Source organism: Hypanus sabinus, chromosome 6, assembly GCF_030144855.1.
Source record: "Hypanus sabinus isolate sHypSab1 chromosome 6, sHypSab1.hap1, whole genome shotgun sequence".
NCBI lineage: Eukaryota > Metazoa > Chordata > Chondrichthyes > Myliobatiformes > Dasyatidae > Hypanus > Hypanus sabinus.
The window spans coordinates 10,700,946-10,724,100 of NC_082711.1; the positions used below are offsets into that span (position 1 = coordinate 10,700,946).

General features: G+C 42.6%; 1 protein-coding gene across 1 annotated transcript in view; it reads left to right on the forward strand.

The window, feature by feature from the left end:
* Positions 1–23,155, forward strand: part of arhgap39 (Rho GTPase activating protein 39) — a 561,273-nt gene that overhangs the window by 423,140 nt on the left and 114,978 nt on the right. The window contains exon 7 of the mRNA XM_059971678.1: positions 12,889–12,981. Within this exon, the coding sequence (XP_059827661.1) occupies positions 12,889–12,981 (93 nt within the window). The remainder of the gene's footprint in view (positions 1–12,888; positions 12,982–23,155) is intronic.

A 23,155-nucleotide genomic window follows, 5' to 3' on the forward strand; every position in this document is an offset into this window, starting at 1 on the left:
TCTGTTCTCCAAAAATGTTCTCTCCTCTATTCCTCATACATACCATAGCAGAACTTCCACTTTTTTTTCCAAGAAAGTACAAGACTACTTTTGTTCTAATTCAAACAGAGAAGATTGTAAGCAGTTTCAAAATGAGCTTTTTGTACAAGGCTATATCCTGTTCCCTTGTCTGTTTTCATTTTTATTGATGCATCTTATTCCTTTCTTTTATACAAATGTTTTTCAAAGTTGCCAAGATTTTAATTTTAGTCTTGACATTTCAGGAAATGTCCACAATAATCTTGTGGTCAGCACATAATCTTGTGCTGACCACAAGATTAAAGACTGGGTATTGCCCAGAGTATTTTTGTGACCTTGTGATAATCTCATTGATTACAAACTGCACTAAATGTTGTAATTTCTGTTCTGAAGTGATCTGTGTGAGCAGTTTGAGTGCGTAGTTAACCCTTCTCTGGGTATTAAAAGCTTAGCTCAATATCATGACAATTAAACCTAGACAAATAATGCTGGAAACACCAACAGGTCAGGCAGCATCTGTGGAGAGAGAAACAGATTCAATGTTTCAGGTCAAAGACTTTTCACCTGTACTGGGAAAGAGAGTAAACCAGTTAGTTTAGATTTAGAATTAAAATAATAATCAGCTTTAATATCACTGGCATATGTTGTGAAATATGTTGTTTTGCAGCAGCAGTACGTTGTAATATATGATAAAAACTATAAATTACGATAAGAAATATGTATAAAAATAAATTTAATATGTACTGCAAAAAGAGAGGGAAAAACTGATGTAGTCTTCATCGGTTCCTTGTCCATTCAGAAATTTGATGGAGGTGGGGAAGAAGCAGTTCCTGAAACAATGAATGCTCCTATGCCTTCTCCTTGACGTTAACGAAGAGAAGAAGTCATGTCCTAGGTGATAGAGGTCATTTATGATGGATGCCACCTATTTGAGGGATCGCCTTTGGAAGATGTCCTCGATGCTGGGGAGGCTCATGTCTGATGGAGGTGGCTGAGTTTGCAACTTTCTCCACAGTACATCTGTAGAAATTTGCGAGAGTCTTTCATGACATACCAGTCCTGCCAAACTCCTAATGAAATATTGCCACTGTTATGCTTGCTTTTTAATTGCATCAGTATTTTGAGCCCTGGATAGGTCCTCAAAGATGCTGACACCCAGGAATTTGAAACTGCTCACCCTTTCCACTGCTGATCCAGCAATGAGGACTGGTGTGTGTTCCCACAATTTCCCCTTCCTGAAGTCCACAATCAATTCCTTGGTCTTTACTGATGTTGAGGGCAAGGTTGTTGTTTTGACACCACCCAGCTGACTGAGGAACAGAGGAAGGGTGGGGGGTAACTAAATAATTACAAGGGTGTTCCCAGGACTTGAGGATCTGAGTTGTAAGGAAAGGTTGAAATCGTTAGGAGTTTATTCCCTGGAGAATGAGGGGAGATTTGATAGAGGTATATAAAATTATAGAGGTATAGGTAACGTCACCACAAGTAAGGTATTTCCATTGAGATTGGTAAGACTAGAACTGGAGGCCTTAACTTAAGGGTGAATGGTGACATAGTTAAGGGGAGCATGAAGGAGAACTTCTACACTCAGAGGGTGTTTACTGTGGAATGAGCTGCCAGCAGAAATAGTAGATGTCCATTCAAATTCAATGTCTAAGGGAAGTTTGGATAAGTACATGGATGTGAAGGGTATGGAAGACTATGGTCCAGGTGCAGGTCAATGGTCTAGGCAGAATAATTGTTCAGCATGGATTAAATGGGCCAAAGGGCCTGTTTCTGTACTGTAGTGCTCTGTGACTAGGACAAAGGGCGGGGGATGGATAGGACAATACTCTGATAAGGTGAGACCAGGGTAGTTCTGGAGATAAGTTCAAAGTTCAGAAGTTCAAAGTACATTTATTACCAAAGTATATGCATTATACATCCCTGAAATTCGTTGTCCCCACAGACATTCACAAAGCAAAGAACCTGTTCACAGAAAAACATCAAACACTCCACCACCCCTACGAAAACAAAAAAAAACAATCAAAAACAGAATATAAAACACAAAAGGCTTATTTCAATATGGTTCGGTTCAGTTGTAGATATCACTGAGTCAATGGATTAATGGGGTGGTTAAACAGAGAGAAAGGTGACAAAAACTGTGTGAGGGATTGAGAATACCCACAGTGTCACAGGTGGACAGGATGGTGGAGAAGGCTTCTGGCATACTGGCTTTCATCTGTCAGGATACTGAGTACCGCAGTTGAGATATTACCTGCAGTTGAACAGATTTTGGCGATGTCACCCTTAGAGTATTGTATTCAGTTTTGGTCTCGCTGCTGTAGGAGCGATGCCATTAAACTGGAAAGAGTGCAGAAAACATTTGCTAGGATGTTGCCAGGGCATAAGGAATGAGTTGCAGGGTGCGGTTGGGCAGACTAGGACTTTATTCGTTGGAGCATAGGAAACTCGCAAGGTGATCTTATAGAAGTGTATAAAATCATGAGAGGCATTGACAGGGTGCAGTCTTTACCTCAGGCGTGAAGAGTTACGAACTAGCAGGCATAGGTTTAAGGTGAGGGGAGAGAGATTTAATAGGAACCTGAGGGAATGAGCTGCCAGAGGAAAAACATTAGACTTTAAAAGATGTTTGGAGAGGTACATGGGCTGGAAGGGTTGAGAGGGAGCGACATGGGTCAAACATGGGTAAATGGGACTAGCTTCGATGGGCACCTTGGTTGGCATGGACAAATAGGGCCGAAAGGCCTGTTTTCGTGCTGAGTATCTCTAATACAAAGAAATGTAGAAGTTTTAAAACTCCCAGCAGGTCAGGCCACATGACTGGAGAGAGGCAAACTCAACCAATGTCACAGTCAGGTGGATGAAAACGATGACTCCAGTATGTTCAGTTCGGTGCAGAAGTCTCAGGTATATATATATATATATATATATATATATATATAAAGAGCTGGAGAGCCAACAACTTTTGCACAATACTGTAGTAATTTTATGCATTGCACTGTACTGCTTCCATAAAAAACAACAAATTTCATGACAGATGTGAGTGATGATAAACCTGATTTTGATATGGGTCTCTATTGTGAACTGTGAGTGGGAAGGGGGCAGGGAGAGGGGAATCATGGTTGGGAAAAGGGAAAGGGGGACAGGAAAGAGCAGGAAGCACCAGAGAGATATTCAGTAATGGTTAATAAACCAATTGTTTGGAATCAAATGACCTTGCCTTGGTGTCTCAAGGCTGGGTGTGGCTGCGCAACCCCCACCCCCTACCCCTGGCACTCCCATATCAGGATCGGGTTTATCTTTGCTCATATATCTTATGAAATTTGTTTTCTTTGAGGCAGCATTATAGTGCAATACATAAAACTATGACAATACTGAGAAAAAGTCATAAGCTCGATAGCTCTCTACATATGTGTCTAAGACATTTGTACAGAACTGTATGTCATCAGGTCCTTGGGATTTATAACCTTTAGTCTCTCCAGCTTTTCTAACACTTTTTCCTACTCAAACATTTTCTTCATTTCCTTACTCCACTGTGCTCTATCACAATACTTATTCTTCATCCCGTTACCTTTTTCAACTACCCCTCCCAGTTTCTCACTTCATTGCCTCTCCCCCACCCACCCACCTTCCCCCTCACCAGGTCTCACCCATCACCTGCCAGCTTGTACTCCTTCCTCTCCCCTCAATTTCTTATTCTGGCTTCTTCCCCCTTTCTTTCCAGTCCTGATGAAGGTTTTTGCCTGAAATGCTGATTGTTTATTCCTCTCCATAGATGCTGCCTGGGCTGCTGAGTTCCTCCAGCATTTTTTGTGTGTGAACTCTAGTATTTCCAGCAGATTTTTGTGTCTTCTGTGAAGAGAGAGACACAAGATAGTTGTTTAATTCCAGTGTTATTTCTTTATCTCCCATTATAAATTCTCAGTCAAGTCAAGTCACTTTTTATTGTCATTTCGACCATAAATGCTGGTACAGTGCACATTAAAAAGAAGACATTTTTCAGGACCATGGTGCTACATGAAACAGTACAAAACTACACTGAACTACAGACCTACCCAGGACTGCATAAAGTGCACAAAATAGTGCAGGCATTACAATAAATAATAAACAAGACAATAGGCACAGGAGAGGGCAGTAAGTTGGTGTCAGTCCAGGCTCTGGGTATTGAGGAGTCTGATGGCTTAAGGGAAGAAACTGTTAAATAGTCTGGTCGTGAGAGCCCGAATGCTTCGGTGCCTTTTCCCAGATGGCAGGAGGGAGAAGAGATTATTTGAGGGGTGCGTGGGGTCCTTCATAATGCTGTTTGCTTTGCAGATGCAGTGTGTAGTGTAAATGTCCGTAATGGCGGGCAGAGAGACCCCGATGATCTTCTCAGCTGACCTCACTATCCGCTGCAGGGTCTTGCGATCCGAGATGGTGCAATTTCCGAACCAGGCAGTGATGCAGCTGCTCAGGATGCTCTCAAATCAACCCCCGTAGAATGTGATGAGGATGGGGGAGGGGGGGGAAATGGACTTTCCTCAGCCTTCACACAAATAGAGACACTGCTGGGCTTTCTTTGCTATGGAGCTGGTGTTTAGGGACCAGGTGAGATTCTCCGCGGGGTGAACACCAAGAAATTTGGTGCTCTTAATTATCTCTACGGAAGAGCTGTCGATGTTCAGCAGGGAGTGGTCGCTCCATGCCATCCTGAAGTCAATAACCATCTCTTTTGTTTTGTTCACATTCAGAGACAGGTTGTTGGCTTTGCACCAGTCTGTTAGCTGCTGCACCTCCTCTCTATGCTAACTCATCATTTTTCCTGATGAGACTCACCACGGTCGTGTCATCAGCAAACTTGATGATATGGTTCGAGCTGTGTGTTGCAGCACAGTCATGGGTCAGCAGAGTGAACAGCAGTGGATTGAGCACACAGCCCTGGGGAGCCCCCATGCTCAGTGTGATGGTGTTGGAGATGCTGCTCTCGATCCAGACTGACTGAGGTCTCCCAGTCAGGAAGTCTAGGATCCAGTTGCAGAGGGAGGTGTTCAGGCCCAGTAGGCCCAGTTTTCCAATCAGTTTCTGAGGGATGATTGTGTTGAATGCTGAACTGAAGTCTATGAACAGCATCTGAACGTATGTGTCTTTTTTGTCCAGGTGGGTTAGGGCCAGGTGGAGGGTGATGGCAATGGCGTCGTCTGTTGAACAGTTGGGATGGTACGCAAACTGCAGGGGGTCCAATGAGGGGGCAGCAGGGTCTTGATATGCCTCATGACGAGCCTCTCGAAACACTTCATGAAGATGGTTACGAGTGCAACGGGCTGGTAGTCATTAAGGCAGGACACTGAAGACTTCTTCGGCACAGGGACGATGGTGACGGCCTTGAAGCACGTTGGAATGGTGGCGCTGCTCAGGGAGATGTTGAAGATGTCAGTGGGGACATCTGCTAGCTGGTCTGCCATCCTCTGAGCACTCTACCAAGAATATTGTCTGGTCCAGCAGCCTTCCGTGGGTTGACCCTGCACAGGGTTCTTCTCACATCAGCCACAGTGAGACACAGCACCTGGTCATTTGGACTTCCTCGCCACCACATCATTTTCCGCCTCAAAACGAATGTAGAAGTTATTCAGCGCACCTGGGAGGGAGGCATCACCCGCACAGTCAGGTGATGTTGTCCTGTAGTTGATGTCCTGAATGCCCTTCCACATGTGCCACGTGTCACCGCTGTCCTGGAAGTGGCTGTGGGTTCTCGGGGCATGTGCACGCTTTGCCTCTCTGATGGCCCGGGACAGTTTGGCCCTCACTGTTGTTAGGGCTGCCTTGTCGCCTGCTCTGAAGGCGGAGTCACGGGTCCTCAGCAGCGCACGCACCTCCGTGGTCATCCATGGCTTCTGGTTAGTTATCCTTATTTTACTTTTCCACCAATACCCATTCCTTTTTTTCTGGCATATTTTTATGCAACCACCCTTTTACTTCCCTTTGCCTTTCCTAGAGCCATAGCTTCATACGTCCTGCCAGGTGAAGTGGTGACCTGCTGGTGTAGCTGCCAGATTAATGTACTGTATTCTGTACTGAGGTGTTAAGAAACAGGGCTGTCTGAGACCTTAGTTCCTCATTTCTGACCTCTGACTCTAATAACTCCAGTTCCACTTGTAAGGACGCAAAACAACACCTCATCTCCCAGCTGCCCTCTGGACTGTTTTAGTGATTTCAAACAACCTTCCACACCATTCTCATGTCTCACATTTCTGCCATTACGGTTTTTTTCTGAATTCTAGTATTTCTGATTTCCATGAGGCCATAAGTCATTGGAGCAGAAATGGGCCATTTGACCCATTGGGTCTATTCTGCCATTTGATTATGTATGATTTATTCCCCTCTCACTCCCATTTTCCTGCCTTCTCCCCATAATCTTTGACACTCTTACTAATCAAGAACCTAATTGATGGTTCAGTGGCTCCATTTAACATCAGAGAATGTATACAGTTTACACCTGAAATTCTTACTCTTTGCAGACATCCTCGAAATGAGAAAAACTCAAAGGATGAATGACAGGAAAATATTAGAACCCTGAAGTCCCCTTCCCCCCTCCCCCCTGCCTCAGCAAAAACTTCAGCCCCCACTATCCACCATACAGGCAATAACAAAGCCCCCAAAGAGAGCCTGATCTAGAGTCCATCAAAAAAAACACTGTTCATCCCAACACTTCAACATCCCACAGGCTCCATCTCTCTCACTAACGAGGGAGAGAAAGGGATCATTCCTGCCACAGCAAGAGGGGAGACCAACAGCTTGCTGTTTCGGTGTTACAGTCAGCAGCATCGCTGATTTCAACAGCAATGTACACTGCCGACTCGACATTCCGATCGCCCACGACACTGGCCAGGAATTGGGCCATCCACAGAGCCACACAAGACGCATGTCTTCCGGGCTGCTCCTGGAGATGCTAGCATGCCGGGGAGCTCCCAGAGCAGGAACCCACCGCTGTGGAGAACCGCAGTTTTGATAGGACCCCAGCCACCTTGAAAAGGAAAGAAGAGACATTAAAGAGAACAACTTAAACTTTTTCACAGATGAACTGGAAGAAGTTGACTTCTGGCGCCATCTTTAGCTCCTCCTCCTCAACCTCCACTTTAAATATAGCCGATGATGTAGCAATGAATTCCGCAGATTCACTACCCTCTGGCTAAAGAAATTCCTCTCATATCTCCTCAGGCATTCATCACCTCCTATTTAGAGTTGTACTTCATAGTGTTGTAGAGCAATACAGTATGGATACAGGCCTTTTGTCCCAACCAGTCCATGCTGACCACCTTGCCCGCACAGTTAGTCCAAATTTCTTGTGTTCGGGCAAATATCCCTCCAAGCCCCGCCCCTCCATGTAACTTTCCAAGAGCTTCTTAAATGCTTCTAATATACCTGCCTCAAGCACTTCACTGACAGCTCATTCCATATATGACCACCCTCTGAGTGAAAACGTTGCCCCTCAGTTCCCTTTTAAATATTCCCCCTCTCACCGTAAACCTAGTTTTGGTCTCCCCTACCTTAGCAAAAAGACTGTAACCATCCACCTTACCAACCTTTCCTTATAACTTTTTCACCACCCTGCCTACTTATGATACTGCTTTTAATGAACTATGCACTCATACACAGTGGTACCTCTGTTCCATTACATTCCCTAATGCCCTAGAGTTAGTGTGGAATAGGTCCTTCTGGCCCTTTAAGTCACGCTGCTCCAGCAGCCCCTGACTCAACCCTAGCCTGATCATGACACAATTTACAAAAGCCAATGATCTACCAACCAGTACATCTTAGGAATGTGGGAGGAAACCAGAGCACCCAGAGGAAACAAATGCCTTCCACAGGAAGCACGTACAAACTCCTTACAGATGATGTTGGAATTGAACTCTGAACTCCAACGCCCTGAGCTATAATAGCGTCACACTAACCACTACACTAGCGTGGCATCATAATTTCATAGTGTAAGTCCTAGACTTTCCAGAATGCCGATTTTCATGCTCTCTGAGTTGGCATAACTACTCCTTGCAACATTCAGTCTCCCCAACTTTTTGTTCCCTCCGTCACTCATTTCACTGCAACGTTAGATGTGTTTCATTTAAAACAGTCCCCAGTCAGAACAGAATCAGATTTATTTGTCACATGTACATTGAAACATACAGTGAAATGCATAATTTGCATTAATAACCAACAGACCCAAGGACATGCTGGCAGCAGCCCATAAGTGTCGCATAAGTGTTAACATTCCAGCGCTAACATATCATGCCCACAATGTTCAGCAGAACACAGAACATGACAAATGTCAGAGCAAGCCAAGTTCTTCCCTCTAATGCACCCACACACATACACAGTTGTCTTGTCGTCGCCAATAATAAAATAACATAACTAAAATAACATTACACACAAAATGCTGGAGGAATCTCAACAGTTCAGGCAGCATCTATAGAAATGAATAAACAGTGAAGCCCGGTGGATGGGAAAGGTAAAGGACTGGAGAGGAAGGAATCTGATAGGGGATTGAGAATGGACTGTGGGAGAAACGGAAGGAGGAGGGGACCCAGTGGAAGGTGATAGGCAGGTGAGAAGAAGTAAGTGGCCTGAGTGGAGAATAGGAAAATAGGGAGGGGGAGAGAATTTTTTTTACCGGAAAGAGAAATAGATGTCCATGCCATCAGGTTGGAGGTTACTTGGATGGAATATAAGATGTTGCTCCTCCTCTCTGAGGGTACCCTCATTATGGCTCAAGAGGAGGCCATGGACCGACACGACAGAATGGGAATTGGAATTAAAATGTTTGACAACCAAGAAGTTCCACTTTTGGCAGATGGAGGAGAGTGTTCAACGAAGCTGTCCCCCAATTTACAATGGGTTTCACCACTGTAGAGGTGGCCACATCGAGAACACCAAACACAATAGATCTCCGGACTTCTCCTTGAGGCAGCTTGTCCTCTCCTGGAAGTTTCTTGGGGACAGTAGAGCACTAGATCAAACTCCAAACTGTAAGTCCCAGGCTGCGACAATTTCTGAAACACATTTAAGATAAAAAGAACAAGTAGAAGTCAAAGAAAAAGTGAAATAATTGACTATGTGGAAGCTATCTCCTGAGGATACTTTATTTGCTTTTGCTATCTTGCCCAAAAGTCTTGAGTATGACGAGTACACACTAGTGCTGTCAACCCCAAAGGTCTCACTTGACTACAACTGCTCAAGAATGGGAATTGGAATTGGAATGGGTCTTGTCTTGATATTGTCTTTAACCATTGCCTTTCCACAACTTCCACACTCTAACCATAAGACAGGCCGTCTCTCTCGGCCTCCAGTTTCCAAAGAACATATGAAAGTCACATGAAAGGCCACTGACTTAAAACTCTCTTTCTCTCTCTGCAAAAGCTGCCTGACCTGCTGAGTATTTCCAGTGATCTCTGTTTTCATTACTTATTAATAATGTGCTGAAAAATGTCTAGAAACAAGAAGTTATCATTCTCCCAGTTAAGATGTGGTCCCCTTGCAACAGGTCTAGACGTAATGTTTAAAAGTCTGCCCTTCACACAGAAAACTGAAATACAGTCAAAAGTTGCATGTGAAACAACTTGTAATCTGGAATCATTGCCTTGAAAGGGGTGTGGAAGAAGTTTAGTATGACCAGAAGACAGCAGAGTAAAATTAAGCCATCTGCTTTACCATTCCATCATGTTGGTTTATTACCCCCCCCCCCACACCCAACCCTGTTCTCCTACTTTCTCCCCATAACCTCCACTTTAAATATACCCAAAGTCTTGGCCTCCACAGCTACCTGTGGTAATGAGTTCCAGAGATTCACCAACCCGTGGCTTAAGAAATTCCTTCTCATTTCTGTTCTAAAGGGATGTACTTTTATTTTGAGTCTATGCCCTATGGTCCATTATAGGAAAAATCTTCTCCAGGCACACTCTATCTCAGCCTTCCAACATTCAAAAGTTTTCAGTGAGATCCCCTCATTCTTCTAAACTCCAGGAAGTACAAGCCCAGAGCCATCAAATGCTCCTCATACACTAACCCTTTAATTCCTAGATCATTTTCATGAACCTGTTCTGGACTCTCTCCAATGCCAGCACATCCTTTCTTAGGTTATGGGCCCAAAACTGTTCACTGTATTCCAAGTGTGGTCTGACCAATGCCTTATAAAGCCTCAGCATTACATTCTTGCTTTGTATAGGTATGGTGACAAAATGGTTAAGAACTGCATCTTTAACCCAGATGTCTGGACCATATTGGATCTGAAGGTCAAGACTGAGGCGTACTTCTTGTAATTAATTGTTATATTAGGGATTCATAACAATAAAAGGTAAAAGTGACAAACTCTAAGAGAGTGAGAGGAAGCGAAGAAGGTTATCAAAGAAAAGGACTTCTGATCAAGATGGTGCCAGTGGACAACGATTCCTCAGGTGACATCTTTCAGATAACAAACCTTTCCAATTATTTCACTTCTCCTCCTTCTGCTTGTTCTTCTTGTCTTGTTTGTGTTACGGAAATTACTGGAGCCTGTGATGTATAGTTTGGAATTCAGTTGAAGGATTTGGCGCGATGTTGTGTCCAGAGAGCTGCCACATGGAGATCAGAGACGGGGGACCAAAAAGAACCAAGGATACAAGCTGACTCGTGGAAAAGGCCAGAGAAAAGGAGTGGGGTCATGAACAACTCCATCTCGAAGCGAAGAGGAATATTGAATTACCGAGGTGAATGTGGAGAGGGTAAACTGCTGGATCGGCACATTCAGCCCAGGATCGGCAACATTCAGACCCGGGTCGGCAATTACTTTACGGAAGGACTGAGTTCATATGGCTGCTCTCCTCGTATGTTTCTGACAAAAAGTCTCCGATATTCCAAAATTTATGTGATCATTTGCCTGTACTTTATATTGGTTTCCTTCAGTTTTTCACTGTCTTCTTTCTTGTGGAGATTTATTAGTTTTTTGTGTGTAGGGGGAGCACGATGAAGGTTTGGAGCTACTGCCACTGTTTTCTGCAAGTGTGGGGGTCAGGGTTGTTATTGTCGCTGTTCTTTTCTGTGAGTGACAGGGTTGGGGGAGATTTTTGGAGTCTGTGAATGTTCTTTCTTTTTTGTGCTGTGGAGAGAGTTGATGTCTTCTTTCATCAAGACCCATGGTTTTTCTGTATTTAGTAGCTATCCGGAGAAGATAAATGTCAGAGCGGTATTGTACGTGCATACTTTGACAATAAAATGAACCCTTGAACCTTTGAAACAACAAAGTCATGATGGTCTCATACTAAAACTAGCTCACTAAAGAGATAAAGTATGCTGCAGTGGCAAGTAGCAGCCCATGAAATAGTCACGTTCTGGTGTGGCACATGCAGAGAAATGAAGAGACAAATTCAAAGTAAATCTATTATCAAATTATATATACAATAAAATGAAATACAATAGAATCAATGAAAAACTATGCACAAAGATTGACAAATAACCAATGCACAAATGAAGACAAACTGCAAATACACATAAAAATATTAATCAATACATACATAAATAAATAAATAACAATAAGAACATTTGCTGTAGAGTCCTTGAAAATGAGTCCATATGTTATGGAATCAGTTTAGTGTTGAGATGAGCAAAATCTTCCATAACAATTTAGGAGCCTTATAGCTGAGGGGTAAGCATTGTTCTTGAACCTGGTGATGTGGGACCCTCCTTCCTAACGGCAGCAGTGAGACGAGAGGCCTGGCCCTGGATGGTGGATGTTGCTTTCTTGTGGCAGTGCTCCTTCTAAGTGTGCTCAGTGGTGGGGAGGGCTTTTCCTGTGATGGACAATACAAAAACAGAATTAATTAAATGACAAATTCACTGAAAAATTACACATATATAGGTGATTATATAAAATACAAGCAAACAGAGGAAAAGTTAAAATACAAGAAAAATAACAATTTTACAATCTAATCCAACAACTGATTATCTGGAAACATGAGTTTGATTCATGTTAATGCTGCTGAGGAACTTAAATTTACTTATTTTATCTATTTATTGAAATACAATGCAGAAAAGCCCTTTGAGCTGTGGCACCCATCAATTCACCAATTTAACCTTCACCTACTCACAGGACAATTTACAATGACCAATTAATCTACCAACCAGTACACCTTTGGACTGTGGGATGAAACCAGAGCACCCAGGAAACCCATGTGGTCACAGGGAGGATGTACAAATTCCTTACAGACATCAGCGAGAATTTTACCCTGTCACTGATACTGTAAAGTGGCATCTAAACCACTGTACTACTGTGCCACCCAAAATTTAAGTGGTAAAATAAATATGAATTTAAAATCTCACATCAATAATGACTTTGTTTATTACCAGACAGCTGTAACATCCCATCCATTTCACACCTTTAGTGAAGGGGATCTGTACTCCTTACCCTGACTGGCATTAATGTGGCCCCAGGTTCTAAGTGATTAATTCTGAACTGCCCACTGAAGTAGAAGAAGCAGACACACCATTATCTAGAGCAGGGGTTCCCAACCTAGGGTCCATGGATCCCTCAGTTAATGGTGGGGGTCCGTGGCATAAAAAAGGTTGGGAACCCTCGATAGAATGTTCCTCACCACTTTCAGAAGAGGAAAGTGCCAATCTTGCTTGTGATTAACTTCTTGAATATTTTTTTAAATTAGTGGATTCTGAAATATATTAGATAATTATTTGTGGGGTCTGGGTACTGGAGGGCTAACAAGGAAGAAGCAGGATATTTGGATATATTTGGTAGCAACGTCAAAAGGATTTATCTCTATTTCACTTTATGATATCCTGTTCGAACAGCAGATCCTGTATTTTTTGGGGGGGGGTTTTACATTTTGTTGAAACTTTCATTTATTTTGCCAGTGACACAGCACATAACAGAGCTCCAGGAAAGGAAAGATAAGAAGAGAGTGAAATTGCGAAAGAAATCAAAGCCTTGTATTGCGGATGCCGATGGTAGGCCTTGAGGCTGAAAGCCAGCGTGATTCGGCCCAGTGTCCATCTGCATGTGCTTGCACTGCTCTTCCTTCCGCTTTGCACCATCTTACGATGCAGCGCAAGGGTCACAGGGCAACAGGGTAGAGGAACGGCCCATTCCGAAGGCACACAGCTAGGGCTGTGAAGCAAATCTTGATTAGCCCCTCTGCTAATTTAAGGTATTGCTGAAAGGTTTTGGATTTCCTGAGCCAGATGGTGAGATGTGATCTCTTCTTTGAGACAATTTTGAAAATGTTATTGTTCCAGGAAATAATTTCACCATAATGTTCATTTATATCCTCAAAAAGAAGTTTGTCACAAATGGGAGTCCTGATAGAAAGATGTTATTTGCATCTCAAATTGAAATCTTTCCCATTATACTCTCTATAATTGTCTCAAATTCCCTTTCCCCACATGGATAACGCTCCCTAACATCACCTGAAATACCTTTTTCACCATATGGATAATGCTCCCGAACATTATCTCCAATTCCCATTTCTCCACATGGATAACGCTTCCTAATATCACATCAAATTCCCTTGTCCTCACATGGATAATGTTCCCTAACACCACCTCAAATTCCTTTTTCCCTGCACGAGTAACACTCTCCAACACTGCCTCAAATTCCCTCTTTTCCCCTTAGATAACATTCTCTAATATTGCCTCAAATTCCCTTTCTCTCTGGTTTTCCCTTTGGTATTGATAATTCATTTTCAGAAAGCAAAGTGGAATTAAGAGAAAACCATTTCAAAGAAATGCTAAAACATCATGAAATAATTCAGAGATCCATCTGTAAAGATCAGGCTGTTGGTGAGAGGTGGGAATTCCAAGCATGCTGGACATCGATATTTTCATTACAGAAGTGTATTGCTTAGGAAGGCTGGATTTCTACAGAGGTGATATTGTATTAGTGAGCTTGCCAAATTAAGAAGGTCCGTTTATCTTAAGTTCAGTGAAGCTTGTAGGTTTAGTGTGAGTTTTGCCATTATAAAACAATTCAGCAAAGGAAAAGGCCCTTTAGCTAACACGATGCTGAATTAAACAAAATCTCATCTGCCTGTAGATAATCCATATCTCTTCATTCTCTGAATATTCATATGTCTAACAGCCTTGTAAACACCACTAATATATATGCTTCCACCACCACCCCTGGCAGCCCAATCCAGGCACCTTTCACTCTCTGTTTATAAAAAAATAGCCCACACACCTCCTTTAAACTTTCCTCCTCTCATTGTAAGTGCATGAATTCAATGAATTTGACATTTCTACCCAGGGTATAGGATTCTGACTTTACCATAAGACAAAGGAGCAGAATTAGGGATTCAGCCTATTAAATCTGCTCTCCCATTCCATCATGGCTGATTTATTATACCTCTCAACCCCATTCTCTTGCCTTCTCCCCGTAACCTTTGACACACTGACTAATCAAGTACTTATCAGCCTGTGCTTTAAACATACTGAATTTCTGGCCTCCACAGCTGTCTGTGATACCCTTCTATCAGATCTCCCCTCAGAGGCTCCTGAGAAAACAGCCTAAATTTGACTAATTCTCCCTGTAGCTCATACCCTCTAATCCAATCAGCATCATGGTAAACCTCTTCTGCACCTTCTCCGAAGCCTCCACATCCTTCCTGTCATAGGGTGACTAAATGCCGAGATCCAGATAATGTTACTTACTGGCTGTCAAATTTCTCCATTGACACAAAAACTGGATACCACTCCTCATCACTTTTCTCCCCATAACTCATCCTCCTTCTCCAAAACAATTCCCCAGAACTATTCCCCTCCACCACCATCTCTCCCCCACCCCACCCTCCAGCTGGGACAGTCCATTGCAGCTTTCTTTGTGAGCCAGGAGCTATTTTTCAGTGGAAATGTAAAATGAAGAATATAGGATTAAGATTTTTAAGACTATCTTTATTTGTCACATGTACATGTAACACACAGTGAAATGATTCATTTGCATCAATGACCAACAGAGTCCAAAGATGTGCTGGGGCAGCCGGCAAGAGTTGCCATGTTTCTGCCTCCAACATAGAATAGTCGCACCTTACTAACCCTTACATCTTTGGATGTGGGAGAACATACAAAGTGCTCACAGACAGCAGTGTGAATTGAACCAGTGTTGCTGGCACTGTAATAGCATTACACAACTCTGCTGTCCCATCAAGGAGAAAGTTTCACTTCCATTTTGTGGTTGAAGAGAACTGTGTGTGAAAGGCAATCTCGAGTGGGAAATCCAAACCCTTTGTGCACACCCAGCCATCCATCTGTCGTTGCATATTTTATGGAGTCTCTGCTGCTTCTCTCAGGCCTGTGGTGGTTGAGCCATGGTAAAACAATGGAATAGTTCCGTGTTTTGATTCTGTTCAACATTGTGTCCATGTGTCCCTGTGTTTGTCTCAGCTTGGCATTTTATTGGGGAGTAACTCTTTCCAAATCTGTTGCTATTTCTGCACTTTGGCAATTTGCAAGTTGGGGAGAGGTTGGGGGTGGTGAGGTGGGATCCCAGGGGAGATGGTGGGGGTGGTATCGTAAGTAACGCTTGGGTAGTTTGTCTAATGGAATTGAAAGTCCATTGTTAAAGATAATTTGCAGGTTTAATTTACTGGCTTGATGAAAGGATATCCTAATTGATGCATGAGTTGTCTCAGATGTCAGTTTCTCCTCTATAATCTCTGTAAATTTGCCTTTGTCTGAATGCTGTTGCAATTTTTAACCACCCAGTCTGGATCAGGACGATGAGCGGGTCGACCCCTTTATAAACGTCAATACTTGTTGATTGGTGGAAGATTTTATGAACTCAACAGATCATCTTTATGTTGACCTTCAGCAAGGAGGCATGGACATAAAATCAGATTCCCCTTATCATGCTAAGGTCATTTTCAGAGAGGGAATCATTAAATGAAAGGTTTCCTCACAGTCCAGGCTTATTGTCTGTGCAGAATCATGTCCTACTTGCCTTCAGCTAAAATGAGTTCATCAGCTATTTCTAGATGGATTTTAACAATGTCAGAATCATGTTTATTATCACTGACATATCTGTGGCTCCAAGTAGCTGTTTGCATGATATGTCATTTTGACAAGTAAGCTAAGTCAGGTGAGGGTAACCAGCAGGTCTCAGACCTGGGAAGTCAGAGACACACCTGTCCTAGCGTACAAAGTCAGCTCTGGTGGGCAGGGCAGATGAGATCTGCAGTAAGATCCAATGGCCGGGAAGACAGTGTTGCAATGTTCTGTGGAGAACGGAGGGCACGGAAAGGCACAGGAGAGATCATGCTCATTCACTACAACTAAGGAAAATCCCAGCTGTGAAGACTACTTGTACCACTGCACCTGGACTTCCAAGGTCAAGTGAGCGGAACTGTCCCGGTCCAACAGCTTTTCCACTTTAAAAACTCTCCCACACATATAACAGGCAACCAGCACCACCATAATAAAATTTGTTTTCTTTTTGCAGCAGTACAGTGCAATACATAAAATATACCATAAGTCACATATATGAAAAAATTAAATAATTAGTGCACAAAGAAGGCAACATAGTGAGGTCATGTTCACTAACTGTACAGTGATGCTAGAAAGTTGTGAACCTGTAGAATTTTATCAATTTCTGCATAAATATGACCTAAACTGTGATTACATCTTCATGTAAGTCCTAAAACTAGATAAAGAGAACCTAATTAAATAAATAAGAAACCATTATCTTTATTTATTTATTTATTTATTGGAGGAAAATTATCCAATATTACATGTATTTGTTGGAAAAAGTATGTGAACCTTTGCTTTCAGTAACTGATGTGACTGATGTGAGCAAAACTTCAAATGTTTCCGGTAACTGTTGATAAGTCCTGCACATTGGTTTGGAGAAATTTTAGGCCATTCCTCCTTACAAAATTGCTTCAACTCTGGGATGTTGGCGGGATATTGCATGAACTACTTGCTTCATGTCCTTCCACAATGTTTCTGTAGGATTAAGGTCAGGACTTGGACTCGGCCAATCCAAAATATGAATTTTCTTCTTTTAAAACCATTCTGTTGATAATTTACTCTTATCTTTTGGATTATTGGCTTGTTGCATTATCCAGCTTCTATTAAGCTTCAGGTGACAGACTGCTATCCTGTAAAATGTCTTGATACAATTTTGAGTTCATTGTTCCTTCAGCAATTGCAAGCTGTCCAAGCCCTGAGGTGGCAAAGCAGCCCCAAACCATGATGCCCCTTCTACCAAGCTTTTTAGTTTGGATGATGTACCCTTTTCCCTCCAAACATAGCAATGTGCATTTCTGCCAAAAAGTTCAACTTTTGTCTCATCTGTCCACAGAACATTGTCCCAGAAGTGTTGTAGAACGTACAGGTGGTCTTTTGCAAACTTCAGACTTGCAGCAATGTTTTTATTTTGGAGAGCAGTGGTTTTCCTCCGTGGTCTCCTTGCATGAAAACCATTCTTGTTCAGTGTTTTTATTTTAATGAACACATGAACATAGCAAGTTCTAGAGATTTCTGCAGGTCTTTTGCTGTTACCCTTGGATTCTTTTTCACTGCCCTCAGCATTGCACATTGTGCTCCTGGTGTGATCTTTGCAGGATACCCACTCCCGGGAAGAGTAGCAACGGTACTGAGTTTCCTCCATTTGTGGACAATTTCTCTGACTGATGAACACTCAGGTCCTTCGAAATGCTTTTGTAGCATTTTCCAGTTTCATGCATCTCTACAATTCTCCTTCTAAGGTCCTCTGAAAGTTGTTTTGATCGAGGCATGGTGCACATAAACAGATCTTTCTTCAGAAGAGCAGCTCTGTCAATAACCTGACTTTGCTTTTCTTTTTAAAGGGCAGGGCATCTCTACAACCCACACCTCCAATCTCATCTCATTGATTGGAACACTGACACTGAACACTGAGGTTTACATTCTTTTTCCAACAAATACATGTAATATTGGATCATTTTTCTGAATAAATAAATGAACAAGTATAATGTTCAGTAAGGCCTTTGACAAGGTCCTGCATGGGAGGTTAATTAGGAAGATTCAGTCACTAGGTATACATGGTGAGGTAGTAAATTGGATTAGACATTGGCTCAATGGGAGAAGTCAGAGAGTGGTAGTGGAGGATTGCTTCTCTGAATGGAGGCCTGTGACTAGTGGTGTGCCACAGGGATCAGTGCTGGGTCCATTGTTATTTGTCATCTATATCAATGATTTGGATGATATTGTGGATCAACAAATTTGCTGATGATACAAAGATTGGAGGTGTAGTGGACAGTGAGGAAGGTTTTCAAAGCTTGCAGAGGGATCTGGACCAGCTGGGAAAATGGGCTGAAAAATGGCAGATGGAGCTTTTAATACAGACAAGTGTGAGGTATTGCACTTTGGAAGTAGAACATACAAGGTAAATGGTAGGGCATTGAGGAGTGCAGTAAAAGTGGCGTCATATTGTAGTAAAGAGATATTGTAGTAAAGAGAGCTTTTGGGACATTGGCAATAAATCAAAGTATTGAGTATAAGAGTTGGAATGTTATGGTGAGGTTGTATAAGGCATTGGTGAGGCCGAATCTGGAGTATTGTGTGCAGTTTTGGTCACCAAATTACAGGAAGGATATTAATAAGGTTGACAGAGTGCAGAGAAGGTTTGCAAGGATGTTGCCTGGACTTGAGAAACTGAGTTACAGAGAAAGGTTGAATAGGTTAGGACTTTATTCCCTGGAGCGTAGAAGAATGAGGGGAGATTTGATAGAGGTGTTTAAAATTACGATGGGTATAAATAGAGTGAATGCAAGCAGGCTTTTTCCACTGAGGCTCGAGGAGAAAAAAACCAGAGGACATGGGTTAAGGGTGAAGGGGGAAAAGTTTAAAGGGAACATTAGTGGGGGGGCTGCTTCTTCACACAGAGAGTGGTGGGAGTGTGGAATGATCTGCCAGTTGAAGTGGTAAATGCAGGCTCACTTTTAACATTTAAGAAAAACAGACAGGTACATGGATGAGAGGGGTATGGAGGGATATGATCCAGGTGAGGGTCAGTGGGACTAGGCAGATAAATGGTTCGGCACAGCCAAGAAGGGCCAAAAGGCCTGTTTCTGTGCTGTAATGTTCTATGGTTCTAATGTGTTTTGTGTTATTTAATTGGATTTTCTTTATCTAGTTTTGGGACGTGTGTGAAGATCTGATCAAATTTTAGGTCATATTTATGGAGAAATAAGAAGATTCTGCAGGGTTTGCAAACTTTTTAGCACCACTGTAAATGAATGCGAGCCTAAGAATGTGGTGTGTTAATGTCACCTCTGTCAAATGGAGCTACATCAGACAGGCATGTTGGACCAAAGAGCCTGTTTCCACGCTATGTGAGTCTGTGACTTTGGAAATGTCAATGCAAAATCGAGACCAGCTTTCTGAGGGAACATTGGTATATTGAAATTACAGAAAGTGCTAACTTTCCAATGAGGCCTTAAACCAAAATATTACTTACTCAATATCTTGTTGAATTTTTTGGAGCTTCCTGTGTAGACATCCACTCTATTTTCTACTTTAAAACCGTGTCTGGGCTTTAAGAAAGCACCAGCTTTGAACGTCAGAATATAAAAGCAAGCTTGTTTCTCTTTCCCTGTGGAATACAATCTTTGTCTCCTTTCCAAGAAATGGACCATTCTGGTAAAAGGAGCAACCCTTTTAGTGTCTGCTTAATCCGATGAAGTTGTGGAGTATTAGATGAGACAGCTTTGGGACCTACAGAGGGTCATATCATGACAGCTGTCCTCTAGCTGATAGAACACTGATTGTTTTCCCTGCTTTGCAATGTATGAAGTAAAGTCTAGTTTGCCAGACCATTCCTGTATTTAAAGATCTGTTTATTTACAATGTGACAAGAAGTTATTCTATATTTTTTCTCTACCCTTTCCACAATCCATCAACTGTACCACCTTGCTTTTTGTTCTCACTTTGCTGTCTTCCTGGCTTCCCCTGGCTGGTCTTGCACGTACTTTTCCAGGAAAAGTGAGAAAGAATATTTCATTAACCCAGAGAGCCGTGACTTCCTGTCCAAGTGGGTGTGGCAGAAGAAATAAAGAAAGATCTAAGGCCTTTCGGCCCACGGTGTTTGCTAATCTTTTGACGAACACTAAGATCAATCTAACCCTACCTTCACACAGATCCCTCTAGAATTCTACCATTCGTGTGCCTGTCAAAGAGTCCCTCAAATGTCTCTCATGTACTTGCCTCTAACACCATCCCTAGCAGCGTAATCCATATGCCCACCACCCTCTAAACAAAACCTACCTTTCACATCCCTATACTTTCTTCCAATTACCTTAATTAGGAGGAACTGTCTTTTCATATTAGCCATTTCTGCCATTGAAGCAGAAATTCCATTCTCTCCATGCCTCTTATCACTTTCTTCACCTTTCATTCCTCCTTCGCTCCAAAGAGAACAGCCGGAGCTCACGCAAACTTTCTTCATAAGACATGCTCTCTAATCCAGGCAGCATCCTGATAAATCTCTTCTGCACCCTATCTGAAGCTTCCACATCCTTCCTATAATTAGGCCATTAGAACTGAACACAAAACTCCAAATGTGGTTTAACCAGAACTGGAGCATTACCTCATGGCTCTTGAACTCAATCCCTCGACTAATGAAAGCCAACAGAATCAGAATCAGGTTTATTATCACCGGTGTCTGACGTGAAATTTGTTAACTTAGTAGCAGCAGTTCAATGCAATACATAATCTAGCAGAGAAAAAATTAATAAATAAAATTTTAAAAAGAATAATAATAAATAAACGTAAATCGATTACGTATATTGAATAGATTTTTTTTAAACGGGCAAAAACAGAAATACTGTATATTAAAAAAAAGTGAGGCAGTGTCCAAAGCTTCAATGTCCATTTAGGAATCAGGTGGCGGAGGGAAAGAAGCTGTTCCTGAATCTCTGGGTGCTGGAGGTCCTTACTAATGGACACTGCCTTTCTGAGGCACCGCTCCCTAAAGGTGTCCTGGGTACTTTGTAGGCTAGTACCCAAGATAGATCTGACTAGATATACAACCTTCTGCAGCTTCTTTCAGTCCTGTGCAGTAGCCCCTCCATACCAGACAGTGATGCAGCTTGTCAGGATGCTCTCCACGGTACAACTATAGACGTTTTTGAGTGTAATTGTTAATATGCCAAGTTTCTTCAAACTCCTAATAAAGTATAGCCGCTGTCTTGCCTTCTTTATAACTACATCGATATGTTGGGACCATGTTAGATCCTCAGAGATCTTGACACCCAGGAACTTGAAACTGCTCAATCTCTCCAGTTCTGATCCCTCTATGAAGATTGGTATGTGTTCCTTCGTCTTACCCTTCCTGGTCCACAATCAGCTCTTTCATCTTACTGATATTGAGTGCCAGTTTGTTGCTGTGACACCACTCCACTAGTTGGCATATCTCACTCCTGTATGCCTTCTCGTCACCACCTGAGATTCTACCAACAATGGTTGTATTGTCAGCAAATTTATAGATGGTATTTGAACTATGCCTCGCCACACAGTCACGTGTATATAGAGAGTAGAGCAGTGGGCTAAGCACACACCCCTGAGGTGCGCCAGTGTTGATATTCAGCGAGGAGGATATGTTATTACTAATCCGCACAGATTGTGGTCTTCCAGTTAGGAAGTCGAGGATCCAACTGCAGAGGGAGGTCCAGAGGCCTAGGTTCTGACTCTTCTCAATTGGGATTGTGGGAATGATGGTATTAAATGCTGAGCTATAGTCAATGAACACTCTGACATAGGTGTTTGTGTTGTCCAGGTGGTCTAAAGCCATGTGGAGAGCCATTGAGGTTGCATCTGCTGTTGACCTATTGTGGTGATAGGAAAATTGCAGTGGGTCCTGGTCCTTGCTGAGGCAGGAGTTCAGTCTAGTCATAACCAACCTCTCCAAGCATTTCATCACTATAGATGTGAGTGCTACCGGGCGATAGTCATTAAGGTAGCCCACATTATTCTTCTTAGGCACTGGTATAATTGCTGCCTCTTTGAAGCAAGTGGGCACTTCCACCCGTAGCAGTGAGAGGTTGAAAATGTCCTTGAATACTCCCACTAGCTGGTTGGCACAGGTTTTCAGAGCCTTGCAAGGGTCAGCCTTGCAAAGTCAGCCTAACGTCAGCCTCTGAGATGGAGATCACAGGGTCATCAGGGTCGGCTGGAGTCTTCCACATCCTTCCTATAATTAGACCATTAGAACTGAACACAAAACTCCGTGTCAGCAGGGGTCTTCACAACTGTAGTGTGTTCTCCTCTTCAAAGCATACATCGAAGGCATTGAGTTCATCTGGTAGTGAAGCATCGCTGTCATTCATGCTATTGAGTTTCGCTTTGTAGGAAGTAATGTCTTGCGGACCCTGCCAGAGTTGCTGTGCATCTGATGTTGCCTCCAATCTCGTTTGAAATTGTCTCTTCGCCCTTGAAATAGCCCTTCACAAATCATACCTGGTTCTCTGGTACAGGCCTGGGTCACCAGACTTGAATGCCACAGATCTAGCCTTCAGCAGACAATGGACCTCCTGGTTCATCCACAGCTTTTGGTTTGGAAACGTACAGTAAGTCTTTGTGGGCACATGCTCATCCACACAGGCTTTAATGGAGTTGGTAACACAGTGTATGCATTCTTAACAACCCTATCAATTTGCATAGTAACTCAGAGGAAGCTATGAACGTGGACCTCAAGATCCCTCTGTTCTTCCACACTACTGCCATACTGCCATTAACCCTGTATTCTGCCATTAACCCTGTATTCTGCCATTAACCCTGTATTCTGCCTTCAACTTCGACCTTCCAAGGTGTATCACTTCATACTTTTCCATTTTAAACTCCATCTGCTTCTTCTCAGGCCAGCTCAATGTCCCGTTTTAACCTACAGTACATTTAACAACATTCTACATTATCTACAGCACCTTTGTAGGTAAATCTGGACTTACATTTCTATAGATTAGGCACAAAAGTCTGAATAAATTTCAGGAGATACACAGACTACAGAGCTGGAATCTGGAGCAAAAAAAACATTCTACTGGAGAACTCAGCAGATGAGGTAGGATCTGTAGAGGGAAAAGTCCACTTCCCATTACAGATGCTGCCTGACCCACTGACTTCCTCCAGTAGTCCTTTTAGTTCCAACAGATTTCGGTGT